General features: G+C 41.9%; 2 protein-coding genes across 5 annotated transcripts in view; one reads left to right on the top strand and one right to left on the bottom strand.

Annotated features, from left to right (window-relative positions):
* The window catches only part of DOCK4 (dedicator of cytokinesis 4), a 223,314-nt gene extending 221,950 nt beyond the window's left edge, over positions 1–1,364 (bottom strand). For all 4 annotated transcript variants that reach the window (XM_039726790.1, XM_039726792.1, XM_039726791.1 and 1 more), the window contains exon 1: positions 1,089–1,364. In XM_039726790.1, the coding sequence (XP_039582724.1) occupies positions 1,089–1,125 (37 nt within the window). In that variant the 5' untranslated portion in view covers positions 1,126–1,364. The remainder of the gene's footprint in view (positions 1–1,088) is intronic.
* A 105-nt stretch (positions 1,365–1,469) lies between these two features.
* Positions 1,470–21,045, top strand: part of ZNF277 (zinc finger protein 277) — a 39,694-nt gene continuing 20,118 nt past the window's right edge. The window contains exons 1-2 of the mRNA XM_039726969.1: positions 1,470–1,521; positions 18,943–19,141. Of these exons, the coding sequence (XP_039582903.1) occupies positions 1,479–1,521; positions 18,943–19,141 (242 nt within the window). The 5' untranslated portion in view covers positions 1,470–1,478. The remainder of the gene's footprint in view (positions 1,522–18,942; positions 19,142–21,045) is intronic.

Raw genomic sequence — 21,045 nt, 5'->3', positions numbered from 1 at the left:
GGCTGCAGCTTGAAATACTTGACTGCTAATATCCAGCATGCCATTCCAGGGAGTCCCAGAGTGGTTTTTAAGCCTCTTGCCCATCCTTGTAAAGAAAGGCGTGTGGCAGGACTAATCAATATCTTGCAACCCAGCTGCGACCTGACAAATAAAGAAGTCAAGGGGAAAAAAAATATCCCATCGATGATCTGTGTCGTTTAGCATTCGGAAGACGGCCACATCTGGGCTCAACTCCAGATGGGACGGAGCGGCCCCGCGCCCCCGGCTCGCCACAGCGCTGCTATACACACACACACACAAAGGAGGGCTCCGCGCTCCTCCCGCTTTTCTCCAACATCAACAACTCCGCGTTCAAACGCGACGTAAACACACGGAGAGCTGCCTACTACACACAGTTCAGCTACACCCGTGTCAGAGGGGGCTATTGTCCGGGACCAGCGGCCGGCGCTCACCGGGTGTTGGCGTAGGCGGTGCCAAGGAAAATAAAATCACTGCGAGTGTCTCCGCAAGTCAAACCCGCGGGCTTCAGAGCCCTGCACGGGGCAGAGGGGAACACGCAGGCGAGGCAGCGCGGCTCCCACAAGCGACACTTTGTCTGGCTTCCAGCGAAGCAGCGACAAAACCCCGACGCGCGAACAATGCCCGCGGCCCCGCTGCCGCTCCTTGCCGGGCCGCCGGCGGACACCGTCTCCCACCGGGTCGCCGCTCCCAGCGATGTTTTTAGGCTGCTTTGTTCCCCGTGAAACGTCAGCCTTTTCGCCCAGCGCCGGCGAGGAGAACCGAGCGCCCGCCTCGGAGACTGGGGACCGGCCCCTGCCCCATCCCCTGGCAGCAGCGGGAGACGCCGGAGCCGCGGCTCGGGCATCGGCCGCCCTTTGTTGTGCCCCCGGGGAAGGGGCCGCTCCCCCGTGCCCTGACGGGACCTCGGCTCCCACCGCAGCGCCCACACGCGCAGGGCGCTGCCTTCGCTCCAGCGGGAAACGGCAGCAGCGCCCCGCGGGGCGAGCCCGCTCTGCCCGGGATGCGCTCCCCGCCGGCAGCGCCGCTCCTCGCCCCACGCTGCCCCGCTCGCCTCCTCTTGCACTCACCCACGCCGTACTTCTCGTGCTCCGTGGGTATCCACATGCTCGCGGCGTGCGAGCGCCCGTTCCCCCGCCAGCCCCTCCGCCGGCAGCGGCGGTGGCCGGCAAGCGCGTCCGCTGCCCGGGGCTCCCGCCGCGCTCAGCCGCGGCTGCCCGGCCCCAGCGGCGAAGGCATTGTTCGGGCGGGCGGACTGACTGAGGCGCGCTCGCCGCCAGCCACTTATATTCCCCGTCCCGCTGCACGCCGGGGAACGTAGTGCCTCGATGCGGCCGCGCCCCTCGTCGCCCGCGGCCGCGGGAGAGACTACGAGCCCCGTCTGGCCCCGCGCTCCCCGCCGGGGCGGAGCGGGGCGGAGCGGGGCGGAGCGCGGCTCCGGGGGCCGGAGCGGCGGCGGCATGGCTGCGGGCCGTGGGGCTGCGGGAGCGGCGGCGCGGGGAGGTGAGTGCGCTGCGGGAGGCGGGGGGGTCTCACACTGCGCTCCCCCACTCCCCTCCCTTCCGCGATCCCGGCTTGGGCGGTGGGACGGGGCTGGCGCAGCCGTCTCTGGGATGGGGAGGGCGGACACGTGTGGAGCAGCCGGCAGCGCCGGGGCCCGGCGCTTGTCGCCCGTCGGAGCGGGGTTCCGCGGAGAGCCCCGTACTCTCCTCCCGCTGGTTACAGGGACGTGAGTCGTCCCGGTCCTACTGATGCCAGTCCTTCCGCGTTTGGCACACGGAGCTGTGGGGACAGGGAGTTTCCAACAGCGAGTCGAGGTGGAGAGGGAGTTGATTCCGGCAGCGCGCCAGGGCGGTGGGGCTGATGGTCCGGGGAGTGTTTTGGCTCCTCACATAAATTCGTTTGTCAACGCACACATACACAGAGGTAGTGCAAAGCAGGCAGTGCACAGCGAGGAGCACAAATGGACCGTGGGGAATTACTGCAGGGATAAGCCAGGTGCCGTAAGCAGCAGGAACAGCAGGGTTTGTGTCCTTGTCGAGAAGTCTGGATGTCTGCACCCTCCTGGAAGCAGCTTAGCTAGAGTCACTGCAGATAAACTGCAAGAAGTCCTCAGGCTACACTGGTCATTTTGAAAGAAACCTGAGTGTTTTGAGGCAGGAGCAACAGCTTGCATTATATTTTCTGGTCCTGTGGAAAGCCACAGACAGAAAAAAGGGAGAAGAAAACCAATGATAATGGTGCTGCTTTAGAGGCCTTAACAGGTACAAGTTGTCTCTAAACTGAGTATGTAGTTTGTCTGGTTTTAGAAAAGTGTTCTCCAAAGAAATCAATATTCTGAAGTGGTATCTAGAGATTTTACGGGTTTCTTTGATTTGATCCAAATGAAAAAAAAATAGTTTAATGTTTTCACATTTAAGAGAAGAGAGCAGCTTTCAGTTCAGGTTGACTTTTAACTTCTACTGTCAAGTCATTAATAGTGTGAAGGGCACAATGAAAGGAAGTCACGTGCAAGGAGGCAGTTTCAAACCTAGAGTTAGAGCACTTTTATTCTGTATTTGGGCCTTTGATAGTGAGTGGCCTTTTAAGTGACATTTGTGTTGTTTGTCTAGTATGTGCCCTTATTCCATTCATAAAAGTAATATCAATTTATGCTAGCAGTTAGAGTGCTACTCTTGCCTTATTTCTGTGCTGCAGTATGTTGGCATGAACCTCATACATGAAAAGCCAAACTCCTTTTAGAGCATTTCCACGCTGGTGTAATTGCACCTGGAAGCAAAGCTGTGCTATTTTAACTCTTGGAAAGAACATGTGCCTGGGTCTGTGCAACTCTTCTACATATACATAGGTCTGTGGACTACTAGAGATTATGAGGTTACCCTGAGGTTTTTTCAGATAACACCTGTAAAGACACTGGCACCAGTTCAAAGAAAAAAAGGACATTTTTTGAGGAAAATGGAAATTCAAAGGCCTGTGCTGTTTTCCTTTTACTGAGCACAAACACTCATTGAAATCACTAATGGACTTTCTCTGTCTTTGCTCCCAAACTCACTTTGAATCCCCTGGCAGATCATTTGGAGTCTCTAGGTAATGAAATATGTAAAAAGTCACTGTTGAAAATCAAAATAATAGATGTCAGGCTAAATTAACTTTTATGACAGCCTATAGACTTTCATGTACATCCTTGTGCTTCATCTCCCCATAAGACAGGTCTGCCAGCATGCTGGCTGGGAGTCATTAAATTTTGTCCCAGCCTTGTAACTGCTGCCTCATGTTAACCATGACTGATTTCAGCATTAACAGATTCCCCTTGGACAAAGGCAAGAGTGCCCAATAGCTCAAACAGCTTTTTAAAATGATTTGTTTGCAACACAGTTACTTAGGATCAAGAGATCTTAAGAGTATAAATCACATTGTCCATGGGCAAATAAATACCCCACCCTAATATTTTTTATTTCTCTGCCTTTGAACAAAATCTTCATTCATTCAGAGGTTTAACTTCTACAAAACCATTGTCTCTAGCAACATCTTGTACTTGCATGTGCACCTGAAGTGTGTCACTTACTTGGAGGCAGCATATAAGAAAATTAAATAATATCCTATTTCCTGGTTTACTGATTCTATTTAGATGAAAGCCTATGTTTTTATATTCTAACCCAGGACAGTGTTGCTTTCTAGTTAATTCCTTCCAGCAGCCTTCACCAAGTGGCTTTTAATAAGTATATCACTGTCTACAATACAGTTTGTTTATTCTGTGTATCAGCACTTCTTACAGTATCTGTCAAAGGATTTTAAAATGAGTATTTTTTCTGGAAGTGTGTCTTTCATTGTTACATCAGTAGTCTGACATTTACAGTTTCCTACTCAAGACCTTCTTGTGCTCAAGTGCTTCTGAACACCTATTGCTGAGGTGCACCATGTCCAAGCACAACATGTTTGATTCCTTCCATGTCTGTCTCAGACCCCATTTTTAAGAATATTCAGTTTACTCTGGAAAACAAAAGTTTGACTGCACGTCTGCTTTTTTTTTGTTCTACCTAGAGGGTACTCCAGTGAAAGCTGGAGTATGTTCCTGATAGTACAGCCATTACTTCTTTTGCTCAACTCTAAATTCTCTTAAGGATGCTATCAGAGCTGCTCAACACAGTGGACTCTGGAGTGCAGGGTTCTCTCTTTCCTGGTCACTGAAAGGCAGTCCCATGTACTTTCAGACCTAAAAGATTTCTCCATACAGGTTAATGAATGCATTCCTCCTTAGATTTACAAGCATTCCCATGTTCACAGGCCGCTTTGTGTATGGATTCTTAAGTCTGTTTAAGTCCATTTCATAAAGTATACAAAATTCCACTATCACCTTCTGATCCCATCTACAAACACCCTCAAAAGTACCATAGTACATATGATAGTCACACTTTCCCATCAGTGACAAAAGTTCATCTTGACCCTGTTCTAGTATGTGTGAGTAGTTCCTTTAATGCCATTAGTTCCCATATGGGCAGAGACAACTTACTGTCTTTGTTTTCACCTGCTCATTAACATTTTTGTGCAATCTACCATTGCTTTTGTTATTTGTTTTATACTGAATAGTCCTTAACCTGCTTCCTTATACTACCACTGCTATTCAGATCAGACTGAGTGCTTTGCTTCTTTCCTCTCTAAAATATCCACAGCATTCATGGGGGTGAATGGGGAGCTGCTGGCTGCTCTGTCCATGGGTGACAACTCCAGCAAGGTGACAGAGCAGCCATTGCCCCAACACGCATCTGCCTCTGCTCATCTCTTCATTCTGGAGGGAGCCTCAGACCTTAGCCTGATGAGCAGCCCATGTGTATCTGCCTGTTTCTGTTTCATGGGTTTAGAGGTTGAAACCCTTCCTTAAGAACCCCCACCTGTTCCAAATGGTCACACATGTGGTTGCATCCTCAGTTGTTTTCCCACAGAGCACTTTCAAGCATCCAGAATACCACCAGTGATCTGTTTCTCAGGTTAAATCTTTGTGTGTAGTAGAGGATTTCAAGACCTGAGGCTTCTACCATAGTACAAATTTTGGACAGAGAGAGAGGAGGTTCCTTTTACTAGTAGGTATTATAAGCTCTGTAAAGGATGCAGATTAATCATTGTGAACTGAACAATTAGCAATTACACCTGGAGGACAGGTTCACTAATTAATTCTGGACGTGCAACACAGTTTATTTTAAATGATTACCAGAATGGATCTCCTAAAGCAGAATTATTTTAAAATATTTAAAGAGCCTTTTTTGTGATTTTTAATTAAAAATCCAATCTCAAAGTAATTTCAAACATTTACCTGATAAGCAAGTGGATCTTTTGGAGGACTGGAAATTACTAAATTATTGTTGTAAAATCATCTTTTATGTGCTTCTGTGTTTGAAAATTGAAAAGGCAGAATCCTTTCATGTATTGGTTTCAGTAATATTTTAGAGGTTTTAGCCTTCACATCACATTTCTTAGATAAGTGACGATGGGAGAATATACAAGTGAAACTAAATATTTCATTAAATAGGTCATAATGGCTTAATAAAATAAGTGATGGATTGCATTCGTTGGTAATAGAGGTCTGAAGCGCCCATGATTCCTGCCATAATTTTACAAATAATTGTGTTGTAAATGTGCAGTGTATTTTACCTGAAGACAAGGGGCATCCCCACACCTCAGCATGACTGCATCATTTCTGTTAGCACAAGGCATAGGCTATGTTGTATTCCCCAAAAATACCCCATAAAGACTTGCTATTTGATTTTCTCTGAATTCAGAAAACTTTCATAACTTAAAAGCAAAGATGAATGGTCTTATCTGTGTATTTCATTCCAGTGTACCAAGCCAATTCTTGCCCTCCCAGTAGCAAGTAAAGGCTTTGATATATGAACAAACTGCATAATATCAGCTCCTCTGTACTCTAACCAGGCTCCTAATTTAGAAGTGCGCTGCTGCAGACTGCCTGGTGAGCAGGTACACAGCTCAAACGTGGTAACTTGTGTGCATGTTAAAACCTTCAAGTTCTTTGAAACCTCTGCTCAGTCTTTCTGTTATCTGCAGTAGAGCAAGAATGAGTGGTGTTTCATCAGTCCTCAGACTCATGAAGACCTTTAAACTGTTTCTGTATTGGCAAATATCTGATTCTTGTCCCAAAAAAGTGTTTCTCATCACTTGAACAAATAATACATGTGGACATGCTTTATTTAGATGTAGAGGTATAGGCTAGAGAGATACTTCAAGTGTTTTGAATGTTCTGAGTGTAACACAGGTGCCAGGATAATTTGTTATGCCTTTATTCACTGGTTTGTTTTTACTGGGGAGTACTGGTTTTCTGGAAGAGCACCAAAGTTGTAGCTTCTTATCAGCAATGATGACTGCCACAGGGTCTCCCCATCATTTAAACAGGTCTTAGACTTCACCCTTCAGCCAGCTTTCTTGATGGAAGGATGTAGGGTTTAAACTAGCATATGGCTGTGCATACAAGCAGTAGGAAAAGAAGAAAAAAACTTAAGCATTATGAAATTACAAGCATTCAATATTTTAACTTCAGTATAGGGTAAATTTGTCTATCCAGTCTTCATAACCTTTCCCAGCCCTGTGTGCTTCCTTCCACCATGTCCTGCCTTGAAACCTCTGCTAGCACTCTGCAACTTTGTGTGACCATTTATATCCTAAAACCACAGTTGTTCCCAGTCTCTCTCTGAGGTTTTTGCTTCACATTCTCATCGACAAACTCCCAGCAGGCTGAATCTGGCAGAAAAGCCTGAAAGCATTGGAATGTCTTTCTGTGGGCTTTTTAAAGTAGTTTTAAATATTGCATCAATAAAAGCCTCACACAATGGAGGAAAGAACATGACATTCAAGGAGCGGGAGGAAAAAAATGTGGTGAGTTTTGTACAACTTTAAAGCAGGTCTGTGCCTCTGAAGAGCTGGGTACATCCTCCTGACCAGTGTCTCACTGAAATCAGGGAAATGTGTTTATAAAAGTTCGGTTCTTTGCAGAGTTATTGTCTACAGTACTAAATTACAGTCACTTGAATAGGAAAAGACTAGTGTTCAATGAGGTGGTAATTGTTGTATTAAATAATGCATTAGTCAGTACCACTAAAACCACATAACTAGACTGAAATTGAGCTGTGGCATCTCTGCCTATGGCAGGGGGCAGGCTGGAACTAGGTGCTCTCTTTCAGGTCATTTCCAACCCAAACAATAGCAGTATATGTTAACTTTTAATGTTTCCATAGGAAATGGTATAGCTGTAGTATCAATATAGTCCAGTCATTGATCCCAAGACCTGATTTTCCAGCAGGTGTTTCCATGATCACTGCTTGTTTGCCATTCTGTCCTAATAGTCTGCTGTAGTAGACGTTTAAGTTAGAAATTGTAGTATGTGTTTTGTCAGTAGCTTCAGTGGTCCACAGGCACATATTTGTTCTTTGTAATACATTTCAACTATGTTTCTTGAAACCTTCCTTTTGATTTTTTTGCCTTGTTTTCACTGGACCTTTTACGGGATACTATCTTCCAATTGGTCCTTTTTTCTAAATTTTGTATATTTTTCTCTGATTTTTAAGACTCACAAGCAGTGGCCAATGTGAAATGGCCCAGCTGTTTCTGTTTGATTCTTGCTCATTGAGATGTCATCCTCCCATTTGTCTTTGGAGACTCTGTACTCAAGGAGTAGCCACTTTCCTTGTGTGGTTGTAGCAGGCTAAACGCCTTCTCTTTTTCCCTCTGGTATAGAAGCTCTGTGACTTGACAAACAGAAGAAAATCTGTTTCAACCTCATGATTTTTTGTAGTATGTTGTGGCTCTGTTCACCTGAACAAATAATAAGACACAATAGATAAAGGTGCCACAGTCCCTGCAAAGGCACAGTAGATAAAGGTGCCACAGTCCCTGCAAAGACACAGTAGATAAAGGTGCCACAGTCCCTGCAAAGACACAATAGATAAAGGTGCCACAGTCCCTGCAACTGTACTGCACGGTTTGGCATTTCTGCTCACATGGAGTGCGTGTTCCCACACTGGACAGCCCCTTGGTTTAGACCCGGGCATTTCTGTTAAAGGTTGGGATGCATTTTTCATAAACCTGAGCTCCAAACAAATCCTGTTCACATGCTTTGAAACTGATCTCTAAACCCAGGCAAAGCACAAAGCAGCTGGAGAGTGATCAGGGGCTGCAGGACTGCTGTGTGGGTCAGAGCTGTGCTCAGGTGCAAGAGGAGCGACAGGGCTGGTGGGCAGCTTGGGGAAGCTTGGCACAGCTCCCTCCCTTCCAGAGCCTCATGCCAAGTTTGTGGCATGTGCCCCCAGGGTCAGCCTGTGAGTCCTATGGTGGAAGTGCACCAGGCTCACAATATAAAACCAGCAGTGGTTGTGAAACAAATGTGTGCAGTTCTAACTGACACTGCTGTCAGAGGAGCATTTTGCTAGCATTTGTCCTGACCAGTGTGCCAGCACAGAATTTTATTGACTCCATAATGCATAAATAAATGAGGAAGAGCTTTTTCTCTAAAGACCAGTATGTAAAAAAACCATCCTGATGAAGGTTTTAATTTGATTTTGTCTTACATGGAATGAAAACATGCAGTCTGTGCTGTATTTTTATTATTTATTATTACTATACTAATTTAGTGTTCAGGAGCCTGCAGGTATTTTACAGTTAGCAAAATGTTGCCTGAAAAATATAAACAACTTGTATTGCTAATTCAAACATTCTAATTCTGTTTCTTGATGAAGTTAATTTCAATTATTGTATCATCCCTGTCCATGAGCTACATTAGTAGTATCAATAAGCATATATCATACTTAGGAAGTCGAGATCTATGTTATATGTTTAATAAATTCATGGAGGACAGTATCACAAAAATATTTATTTCAAACTCTGGTACAAAGTCAAAATAATCTCACAGAAATTTTATATGGCTTGCTGTAAAATGTCTCTGGGATCTATGAGACATAATTATTTGAGCCCTGACTTAAAAATACTTTCCTCTCAAAATAATTTTCAAAAATGTATGTGTAAAGAGTAAAAATAGTGGAATATTTGAAGTACAATCAAAGCTTTGTTTTCCTGAATCATTATATCAGGCTGAAGTATGTTGATTCACATCACTGCACACTATAATGAACTTTCCCTTTGAGCCTCTGTTTTTCCAGTTTGGATACCAGTTTATAGAGGTTTGATTCTAAAAGTAGGAACAACTTATTTTGCTATTTTCCATCTGGAAAAGCTGCAGTTCACTGGGAAAGCAGCAACAGACCACAGAGATTCTAACATCACAGGGCCTCTTCTTCATACAGATTCTTCATTAAGTATAAAATTCACTTAATTCAGCTTTGAAGGCTCTCTGTGTGTCAGGAAGCTCAGTCAGAATATCTGAGAGAGATTTCAGCCTGTTCTGTCAGTATGACACCCACACACACAAGGATGCCAGAAACAAGACCTCTCAGGATGCATTTTGAGGTTAGTTCTAATTTGTATGAGTCTGAAAACATTTAAGTGCTATTTAAAATAAAAGTTTCACACTATTTGCAGTTGTTTTTTTCACATAGTTGCCTTTTTCAAGGAAAGTCTACCAGCAGAAAAGTTGTAAACCCTTCAATGCAAATGTTTTAGTTTGGAGCATGGTAGAAATTCCCATCATAATGATGTGGGGGTGTCAGGAACTGCTAAAGCAGAAAGCAGGCTTTATGTTTTTAAGGCAAATCACACAGACTTTCCTTTAGTTACAGAGAGTAAAGCAATTGTTTAAGAAGACCACGAGGCAATTCTTTTAACATCAAAAGGATAAACGTGCTTAGAAATTGAATCCTGTTAGAGGAAAAGAACATCTGACAAGAAAAGGAAAATCCTTGTAATAAAGCATTATTGATCACTACTAAATGATCATGATAAAAAGCAGAGAGTAAAGTGATTAACCTGCTTTACATAGCAATGCTGGCATAGGAGTTACTGGGCTCAGTACAGTATTTGTTAGAGGCACTGCAAAGATAAATTATAGCAATGAAGTATTACTATCCATATTAAACACATTGTTAAGACCCTTCCTTTCTGGGAGAGCTAAGGTCACAGACACAGAATATGTAAAGTAGACATGCCTTTTTCCAGCTTGCTGCTCTTTGCAGAGGGTTAAGCAGAACAGTGGCAGTGGTAACATACACAAATACTACATTTGCATATACATTTTTTTTTTAATTGTGATGCCTTCCATTATGTATTTTTTAATGTTTTCAAATTATGGTCCAGAACACCTTGACACAAAATTGTACACTTTTTTTTTCCTCTTCTTTTTTCCCCCCAGGGAGTTTTCATATGAAAATAGCAGAAATTCAAACAACATTGTTTATACTTTATTCTGATGTCTTTGGTATGCCTTTTTACTAAATAGCAAGTTTAACAGAAAAAAGCTGCTAATTTTTGTTAGATCGATTTGGGTGATAAGTACAAAAGAAGACCCTGGATGGTCCCTTTTGTCCTTCCATTTCAGATTCTTCTTTGGATCTTTTCTTCCTCTTCCTTGTAACTCAACATTCTGAGTTTCAGGCTACATAATTATTTTGTTAATCTTTCCAGATAATAGTCTAGGGTTTAATCATTGCTTCTAATCCCTTATTTTAGTAGATAATATGGATCTCAGCTCTCCATGTCTACCAAGTCATGTGATCAGACTAAACAAGGAAAGGTAAACAGAAGTGTTGTTTAACAATAGCCATAAGAATTCACAGAAGCTCTAAAAAGTATAATAAAATTATTCAGTATTTAATGCTTAAATAGACAAATATTGTTTTGTATTTGTTACCAAAATATCAAATCCTGAATTTGGTTATCCTAATGTAAGTCTGTGTCATTTACCCAGGAGTGAGACATTATACAGCTCTGGGCTTGCATAGTGCTGTAGTGTGTTAAATATTTATAAATTGCATATTAACATCAGCACTTAAATATTGGTATGAATACACACTAGGGTGTGTGTGTGGGCATGTGTGTCCCTCTGTGTGAGAACAGGAGGTTTGCTCTGGTCTTTACAGATGTGGGGGTTTGTCTGGACTCCAGCAGAAAGACAACAAGCAGTGGCATGTATCTGCTGCTGAACTGGGCAATAATCTAGTCTATTATTTAAACGTGATCTTATTGGCAAGCACATTGGTTTTGTTTTATTAAAATTCCAGCACTTCACATTTTTATTAATCACTTTCCCAGTCCTATTCAGTTGTGTTCTGATGCCTGTGCTGCGGTACCCATAGCAACACTTGTTAATGCTAATGAAACTGCAACATCCTAAGCTCCCCGACAGAGCAGCCCTGTTAAATATGGCTATTAAGCACAGTTGTATTTCTGTTAGTTCCAGCTCCCAGCAGACACCTGCTCTATAGAAACTCTGTTCCGAGTTATTAGGATTCGGTAACTTACAGCTTTTCTTAAAGCTGTCATTTAACTGGAATAAAATTCTCATATTCCTAGACAGCAAATGCTACAGAATATGTACAGTGTCTGTAAAACTGACAAGCTTTTGCTGTAGGATTAAGTGTTCTTTTGAAGTGCTCATTTGCATTCAATGAAAAAACAGGCAGGGTTGAGACTGATTGATCTTGGGGGAAGCTACAGGATATGTTGTCCCCTAGAGCACATGGACATTTTAACTAAATATCATTCATGGTGTGTTAACAAGCAGAAGTAATAGGTAAATAATTCCTCATGAACTCAGACTTAATTCAACTTAATAGAAGTACTTGAGGGCTTGAATATATCAGGGTAGGAGATGATTATGTACATTGATTCTTCTTTCACTAGGAAAGATATTTGCATGTAGTATTGGTGAGGACCATGACAGGGTGTTTTTATTTTCATTATTCTAAGTTTTGGCTTTGAATACTGTTTATTTGGCAAGTCATTAGTCATCCATCTTTTGTGCTCTGGAAAACAAAGGAAAAATCCTGTAATAAGTATAAAATTGCTTCCAAGAATATGACCACAAATTAGGGAATGCTGCTGTGCCAACAAATAGATGCTGCAGTGCCAAGGCTGCAAAACAGGGAAGCTGTCATGCATGTATTTCAAGTGTCAAGCCGATCCTTCTCAATACTCTTACATCACCTCAAAAACAATTGATTCCAAGACAAAGCTTTAAAACTGCTCATTTCCTAAAGAGTTTTAAATGCAGCACTCTTTTGTGCGGAATTACCCATGGGAATACAGGTTGGTTCCCCAATGTACTCTCCGTAGGGGTTTGGTTATTTTGGCAACTAAATGGTTTTGCCATGCAATCGCTGGGAATTTGGGGGAGGCTGCTCAGCCTTTTTGTTTTCTGCTGGGCATCTGTTGGATTGCTAGTGTGGAGTGCCAGGTTTGCTAGGTGTCTTTTGTTTTCCTGTCATTCTTTCTTCGCTTTGTTCTTTGCATGTCTAAAAACCTGTCTTTTGCTCATTATTTGAACTCCTGTATTCACCAGTATGTCTTTGTTGTGTTCATTTTTGTTTTAGGATCATTTCAAGTTCTTGTGCTAATCTCCTCATAATATTAACCAGCTGTATTAATGAGATAATAAACCAGATTTGTTGGTAATGAATTGATCCATTCAACTATCGAATTTAATTAGAAAGACACTTAACATTCCAGCAGATGTTCTTATTTTGTTTCATTATCCTTGTGTTACCAACAGTGGGATATTTACATCATAAAGTCCTCAGCCTAAGGCCTTGCTGCTGTGCCGAAGACTACAAGAAATGACAGGAAACCCATAAATATGTCTTAAACAAATTTCTATTAATTCTTTTTTCATCATTTCAATTCTCAGGCTTTGCAATGCCCTGAATTTTCGAAGTATTCTTCATTTAATAATAAATCTATTAATCTGTTTTAAAATAGTTTGATTTCTTCTTCCCTAGTTAAAAACCCATAACTCCTTTTCCTCTGGTCTTGTGACTCTCATTCCTTTTTATCTAGTGGCAAAGCTTCCAAAAGAAGGATGTGAGTGCCCTGTCCTCAGCATTTTCTGCAGACCAGTTTATGGAGTTCCTCCCTCCGCTTGCTGGCTGCCTGCTGGGAGAGTCTGCCGCTCCCTGAGCTCTGGCACTCGAGGCACAGCTGCAGGTCGCACCTCAGGGCCAAGCTGTGTGAGTGAAGAGCTCTAACAGTGGGGTTACTTCATTTATCTGAGCCCACAAACCTCCACTTTCTAGTTAGAGGATGTAGTTCATGCAGCAGTGTTCAGTTTGTCCCCAGAGCTAGTCAGAACAGGTAGTACAGGTGTGGAACCGAGTAGAATTGAGCACAAGACTCATTTAGTGTGTTAGGTATACCCATGCTGACAGCAGTGGATCCTGCAAACTGAAGCCAGTGCTGAGTGTCCTTGTTAGGAAGCAGTGATAAAATCTTAGTGGCTTCTCTTCCTGTGGGTAATGCCTTTAAAGACACCTCACACACTGTGGCAGGCTTATGCTCAAATTGTATGAGACAGGTGAGGCTGTAAAGCTGAGAGGAGAAGGCTGAGAAGGTTCTGTTTCACCTTACTGCTTCTCACTGTGCACCCCTTAGTTTGCTCTTGCCCTTGGTGGACTCTTGTGTCAGCATTTTCAACATTCTTGAGCAAAAAGAAAGGAAGGAATGGTTCTTAATGGTAAAGAGCTGGATTGATTCGTCAAAGGATTTGGCAAGCCTGGGAACCCGCAGAAGCAAAGGGCAGTGGTAGGTGGTTAGGAGTGGTGGGATAAGGTGGCGAAAGTCAGGATAATGAGACATCCCTGTGCTTCTTGGTGGCAGCAAATGGTTACGCTGGGGACCATCTCTGAAGACCTTGCCTTTCAAAACCCTCATTCAAAAGCCAAATCTTTCCTTCCTTTTCTTTCTGATAATCTGCTGTATTGGCTGTAACATTGCATGGCATATTGCTTTGTGATAATTGCATGTGTGACTGTGCAGGTGGGATACATTGCCGGCTCTGCTGTAGGCTGTGCTGTAACTGTGTGGGTGGAACATTTACTTAATTGTGCAAACGAACGTTGGTTTGAAGCTTAGAATAATTGTATTCAAAAGTAAAAATGTTCTAGTAAGGAAAATGACTCCATTTTCATCTTGTTCACTAGTGTGCTGTGAAGATTAACTAGTCTATATTATGACAATTCCTAAAATAAAATAAAGCCATATAATTTCTATAACAGGCAGCCTTTTTTAATTTACTCTTTTTTTTTCCCCACTGTTGTGATGGTGTGCACAGTCCCTGTGCAGGGATCAGAAATCCGTTGTACTGGGTATCCTGTGGATGCTTATAAAAAAAAAACAGTGCTTGCTCTAGTTTTGAAAGTAAATTGTTTTCTATACCATCTCATTCTCAAATAGCTTTAAAGTATTTATTTTCCCCTAAAGAGCTTGGAATATGCTTCTTAGTTTTAGTTTTCAAAGAATGTATTCCTCTGTTCTCTTCATTCTACTAATCTACATTTTTTAGCTCTGAATTAGCTGGTAAGGACCATAGTTTTATCTGTCCTGTTAAAGGTTAAACAACATGGTGTCAGCTGCCAGTTCTGTGGCTGAGAAAGGGATTTTCTTATTTTCTGAGTTCAGAGGGCTTTCTGTGAATCCTCTGGGATATCTCTTTGCATAGCAGTCATGCTGTTTTTCTTTTAGGCAGAGAAGAAAAACTCAGGGGCGACAACATGATTCATCCAAAACTTAATGGATGGGTTTTATAAGGCTCTCTTCTCATAGGGAGTCTCATGAGTCCTGTGCTGCTCATCACAGATGCAATAAGGAAGGGTGATATATTTTGCTGGTTTTACACTTGTGTATCACTTTTGGGTGATACACTCTTTTTTCCCCAAGTGGTAAACAGTGCTATTCAATGTTAACAAAGGCAGAATAACACACAGGAGTGAACACCCAAAGAATATGACCACTGTCTTGTGCATTAACACCTGATTCACAACTTAGGAGATTGAATCATTGAAGAGAATTCAGTGGTTAATTCAGTGATCCTAAAAACAAGCAAAATACCGGAAATAAAAGGTAAACAGAAGAGAGATTGAAAAAGAAAAAAATCTGTGCTGATTTAGAAACATATTTTCTTCCACTCTTGGACATTTTCAAGCTACCTCTTATCACATTACATGAAGGGTAGAGTAGAACTAGCCTCGAGATGAACCAGGACATCAAGGAATAAAGGAAAAATTTCATAAAATCATTACAAAAATACAAAAAGTTGATGCAAGTTTTTATAGGTGTTAAAAGACCAAGAATTTCAAATAGTGCAGGAATTAGTCAATGGAGAAAAAGAAAGAAAAGCTGCTTATCTGAGGGACTCATGTAGCCTTTGACTTAAATTCTCCAGACTCAGACTTCTGGAAGACTATTCTATTTGTGTGATTACTGTTTGTTTGCCCTATTTTTATACCATTCCTAGGTAATTGCTTCTCACCCTTGTCAGCCAGGGCACCAGAGGGGTGTTTAATCTGTCTCTGTGAAGTTATTCTTGTTGCAGTAGATTCTAAGAGAAAATCTTGCTACTTTTCCCTCATTTTCCAATGCCTCTGCATGTAGGAATCTTGGAGTCTGAGAATACATCTGAGAGTTTTTATTTTCCTGTTAGCCCTGAGCTGTGCTGTAGTTAACAGCTTTTATTCAGTACCTGTAGCCACTCTGCTCCAAATATAGAAACAAAATTAGCTGCTTTTGCAGAGATTTCAATATTATACTTGGATTTATTTGTACTGTTTTTAGGTTTGTGCTACATTAGTCCAGTAAGTGCTATGCTAAAGGCTGTGCATTTGTTCAGCTCTGTGCATTTATTCTCTTGTTCAGTGTTTTTTGTAGCAGATGAGTAAAAAGAGATTTACATGGATTCCTTTTTCCTTCTCCTCTTCTTTTAAGTGCCTTCGAAAGAAATTGCATAAGCTTCTGCATTTGCAAAACTGCTCTGATAGCCTAAAGTTATTCTCTTTTAGTATTAGCTACTCTGGGCAGCAAAAAAACCCTTCACCCCAGTTTATTGCTTTCATCTGCTCATGGCTACAGTTAAAGACTTAGTGGTTCTGTTTTTCCAGCCCAAGCAGTTGCTATTCACAAGTACCCTTACTAAACAAGGCTCCTTGTCTAAGTTTTGTACCAGTTCCTGCTACACACACCTATCTGTTGAAAGTTGGTTTCTTGAGGCAGATAGGTGCTTATTAATTTGGATTTCTAAAGGTTTAAATAGGTCATTGCAAGAGAGCTATACCAAAAATTAACAAAAAGCAGTGTTGCTGTTTACTGGGTTAAGTTGAACTGGCTGACAGTATCTTCTTAGTTCACTTGGCATCAGCAATTACAAAGGAAATTAAGTTCTACTTTTCTCAGTAATATGGTGTAATGCTTCTTCAAGCAACAGAACTGACTGTGAGAATGGACAAAGCTGGACTCTTGCAGGTACCACCAATTTTGCTTGGGAGATTTGATCCTTTGATCAAATCAATCCTTTGATTTCATCCTCCATTACTCTAGCACATGGTGTAGCCACTGCTGTTCTTAAAATAGGACAAAATTGAACAATTTCTGCAATGCCAGTTTAATAAAGTAATTTCTAAGGGAATGGGCTGAAGTGTAGACAAAATTATGAGAATCAAAGTGTTAGATTGTGCACAGCAGCTGCATTGCTCCAGGTAATCCCATGCTCTGTGTGCTGCCATCTTTCCACAGCGCTTGGTTTTATGGGATAAATTGAATTCAGTGTAACCCAGCCATCAGTCTTCAGTCAAGGCATTGCCTTTCCAGGAAGTTCTGTTTCTCAGAAGTCCTAAGTAGAAGCCTCAGCAGTTGTGCAGGGCATATGGATTGTTCCAGGAGCAGCACAGAGCTGATAAAGCTGTGTTTCCTATGCTTCGATACCCTTTACCACCTGTGGCTCCCTGTAGCTCCAGCTTACCCTCAGTCCCCCGGGGTACCCCCACCAGGGAGCCCTTGCCTGTGCTGTGGCTGCTTTGGAGCACTGTGTGCCTGCTCCTGTGCCTGAACACAGAATTGTCACAGAACTTATAAGTCTGCCTCTGAATGGGATTCTCCAGCCCTTCTTTGGTTATTTCAGAGTCTTGGTAGAAGGTTCCTCAGTCCCCCGGGGTACCCCCACCAGGGAGCCATTGCCTGAGCTGTGGCTGCTTTGGAGCACTGTGTGCTCCACTCTGTGCTTGGAGCACTCTGCTCCTGTGCCTGAACACAGATTTGTCACAGAACTTATAGGTCTGCCTCTGAATGGGATTCTCCAGCTCTTCTTTGGTTATTTCAGTCTTGGTAGAAGGTCGGATAGAGCACTGATACATTAACATATTCTCCTAGGAAAAAAGCTAAATTACTGTGATTTTTAAAATTATTTTTCTAATCTTCCATGTGAGCAAGGTACCAAACTGTCAGATTTAGTATACTTGCCAATGTATAACGTATATATGTGATTTTTGTAGGGTGAAAGTTGCTTCTTCTATCTGGTAAATATTAATTAAGGTTCCTTAACCATGTGTATTTTAAAATTCATGACAAAATAACAGACTTGAAAGAAGGCCTTTTTCTTAATTCTTCAGATTATCTTCAGAAACTGAAGATTCCCTCAGAACATCAGGAGATGGTTTTGCACTGTGAAGTGTCTGAGCACTGGCACAGGCTGCCCAGGGAGGCTGTGGAGTCAAAGCCATTTGCATATGGTCCTGTGTGAGAGTCCTCCTTGACCACATGACCTCCAGAGGTCCCTTCTAATCTCATTCATTCTGTCATTCTGTGAAATTCTATTTTTCTACAGAAGTTCATGGCACTGCAGGAATCCAGAGACACAGAGTTCGTTCTCCTGCTGCACAAGCTAACTTCAGGAGTCCAGGGCACCCATGTTTTCAATTTTCAACTTCAACAGGGCAGGAACATGGGAAGCTTTTTTCTGTTTACCTTTTGCCATCCAAAATTTATGTATCTAAAATTGAAGATACGTGTTGAAATTGTCATTTGCTTCCAAGAAAAACCCTAAACCAAGACTGAGGTAGGATTATTTTGCAAAATGAACACCACGATTTACTTCTGGACAGCTGGAATTTGGTTAGGCTAATGGGGCCAACTGTTTAACTCCCTTGGTCAGTGTGTCTTAATGAATTATACTAAATTATGGCAATGGAAGAGCTTATGAATTTAGACCGGCGTTGTTTAAATGGGAAACACACACATGTAACCCCAGGACAACACGTGGCAGTGACTCACCTCTGTGGGATGTCTCTTGGGGAACCTGTGTCTGGCTGGTACAGTATGGTACAAACATGGCCATTCACCTTTCCACATGAAGCATGGCTGCCCCTTCCTCAACAGTTAGAAAGTGTTCCAGTGGGCATTAGCATCTGTGTGGCAGTAGTCTTGATCAAGGATAGTCTTTTTGTCGTAGAACAGTAAATTGATTTTAATGGGAAAAAAAAGGCAAAATAAATGCATATCTTCAAGAGGCAGTCAGAAAATTATAGAAGTATTCTGCAATAAATAAAAGTATAATTAGGAAAATTGACGTGCAAAACAGTTTGTGCTAATACAGTCTAAATCCTTCCTGATGCTCGGAGCAATGTGGCTCAGGGAGCCACAAAGAGAGTAGCTTCATTCATATCAACAGGTAGATTAGATAGTGAGAAGAAGAAAATTAGGTTTCCCATCATAAAATATCTTTAGTAGTAAGCAGAGCACTTGTGTGTGACTGACTTGGTGTCAGCTGGGAGTTTCATTTGAGAAAGACACCTGAGAGCTGTCCTGTGCTGACCTCCCACTGTCCTTGGAATCAATGCAGTCACCCTGCTTACAAGCACCTTGCTCCTCAAGTGATCCATGCAACACAACCGAGACTCAAACAGGTTTTACGTGAGAGAGTACTACCTAAAGGTACTCCAAGAAATGTACATTTATTTACTTAGTCAAAATTAATTATTTTTATTCTTATTTTAGATACCGAGTGCATTTTGGAGCCTCTGTCTCTGCCAGAAAGTCCAGGTGGTGTTGATGCAGTAGAAAGTTCTCCCTATGTGCCTTGTATTTTCTGCAAAGAATGCTATGTCTTAGCAGAACAAAACCAGCTCCTGAAGCACATGATTATTGAACACAAACTCGTTATAGCAGATGTGAAATTAGTGGCAGATTTTAGAAGGTAAGTGTTATGTCATTTAAAATGAGTGTGTTATGTGTGCAGGTGTTATTGAAAGCTTTGGAAAAGTCTTTTTAAAAAGATGTCTTTTTAAAAAAGACATTGTGGGAGGATTTTTGCTAACTTTTCTTATGAGCAATTTGCTGCTGGGCTGTAAGGTTGTTTTCCTATTTCCTTCCCTCTCCCTAGTGCCTAGATGTTGCTGGGACTAGGGAGCTCAGTTTTAGACTCCAAGGAAATTCGTGTGTTTGACATTTTTTTATATATCCTAGGGTCTTCTCAGGTCCTGTCACTAATCAACAAGTTGTGTGCAAGCTAGAAAGCTGTTTTTTAGCAAAGCCCATTCCAGACAATCAGCTTTCCTAATCTGGGGTTTTATTTGAGTAGGGCAAAACTATTTCTATCCCTGTACAATGTCCTAAAGCTAAAGTCTTGTACACAGAAGCTGCTCAGTACAGGATCTCTCACATTCTGGGATGAAATTTGTGCTACTTTAAGGACAGTATTCCCCCATCAAAATCACATTTAATCCTTAACTGCGCTTTACAGTACAGTGATCTACATACAACTGTGACTCCTTCTACAGCTGTGTCATTGATCATCCCACCAGGGTCACATTTGGCTTTCTCTCTCTTAACTTCCTCCAGTAGCTGGCATGGCCCCAGCTGGCTTGTAACTTCAGAGACAAGGTGCTTGCTTGGCATTTTGCTTTCCACAGTAATGTATGGGCCAGGAGGAAGGCTAGACAGTACCTGCCAGTGTGTAGATAGTTCTGCTGTAGTATTTAAGTATTAGACAAATAAATTCTCAACTAAAATGATTTTTATAGTAGGTCTTCTGTCACTAGTTACTAAGTCAAAATCAAGACCTTGTGTCTATCAAGACCCAAAAAAAAAAAATAATACAATATAATTTAGGAAGAGAAATGTAAGCCATATAAATCCTTAATCAAATGTATGAGCTTAACTTTGCTTAAAATTGAAAACTGATGGTAGTTTTTGTTTGCTTTTCTGCTGAAGGCAGGCAGAAGGAGAATGTATTGTTCTTTGGAGATAGTACTAGAATTTTTGGGTAAGTAAAGGAATCAGAGCTGCTCAGTCATGGACCAGCAGTCTAAGCATGCTTGGGGGAATTATTTTGCATTAATAGAAATGTATTTTAAAATCACCCCTTCAAAAAGGGCCCATTTAGATTCTTTTTGCTGCTAATGCCATTGGAAGGTAGCCAAATCTTATAGAAAGTGGCCCCAGGACATGAAATGGTGGAATTGTTGCTCTGAAGTGTGCTTTCTCTAATTTGCTGCATTAGTAAAACAGTCTAATACTATGCACAAAAAAGAGAATATATTCTGAAGTGTTGAACTGAGGTGTGGAAAATACAGGGATCAGCTCTGTAAAGATAGTATTAGTTTTATATTTAGCAATGAGTTACAGCCAGTCTTAGGAATACATTTCTTGACAGAACTGCAAGAAGTGGATAATCCAGAAAAGACCAATGCTAATGGAAATTTTTTTTTCTTTTCTTTTTAACTTTGAAGAATAAAGATAAGTTGGCATAAGGGCAGAGGGAAGAGATAAGGGGAATAAGCTTCTGCTTTGTGACTCAATATGATCACTCATTCTGTCTCCCTGGAAGTATCACAAGGCATTGGTTTTATCTGGTCATTGATTATTCGGGTTAAGTCTTATGATATGAAATCCCTGAACTGTAATTTCTGTGACACAGACAGTTATGGGCAGGTGAGTTTGTACCAGTGGTCATTTCTCTCAGTGCAAGGGAGAGACATTTATTAAATCAGCTCTTGGAATCTCTTCATTTGCACATTTATGTCCTAAAAGCTCAAGGATTACTTAGTCTGGAAGAACTACAGTTCTGTTTAGCAGCTCTTTCAATGAGCATTGCAAACA

The sequence above is a fragment of the Passer montanus genome, unplaced genomic scaffold, assembly GCF_014805655.1.
Source record: "Passer montanus isolate IOZ18808 unplaced genomic scaffold, ASM1480565v1 scaffold6, whole genome shotgun sequence".
Classification (NCBI taxonomy): Eukaryota; Metazoa; Chordata; class Aves; order Passeriformes; family Passeridae; genus Passer; species Passer montanus.
Note: the sequence above shows the minus strand (reverse complement) of the source record. Positions and strands in the feature narration are given on the sequence as shown.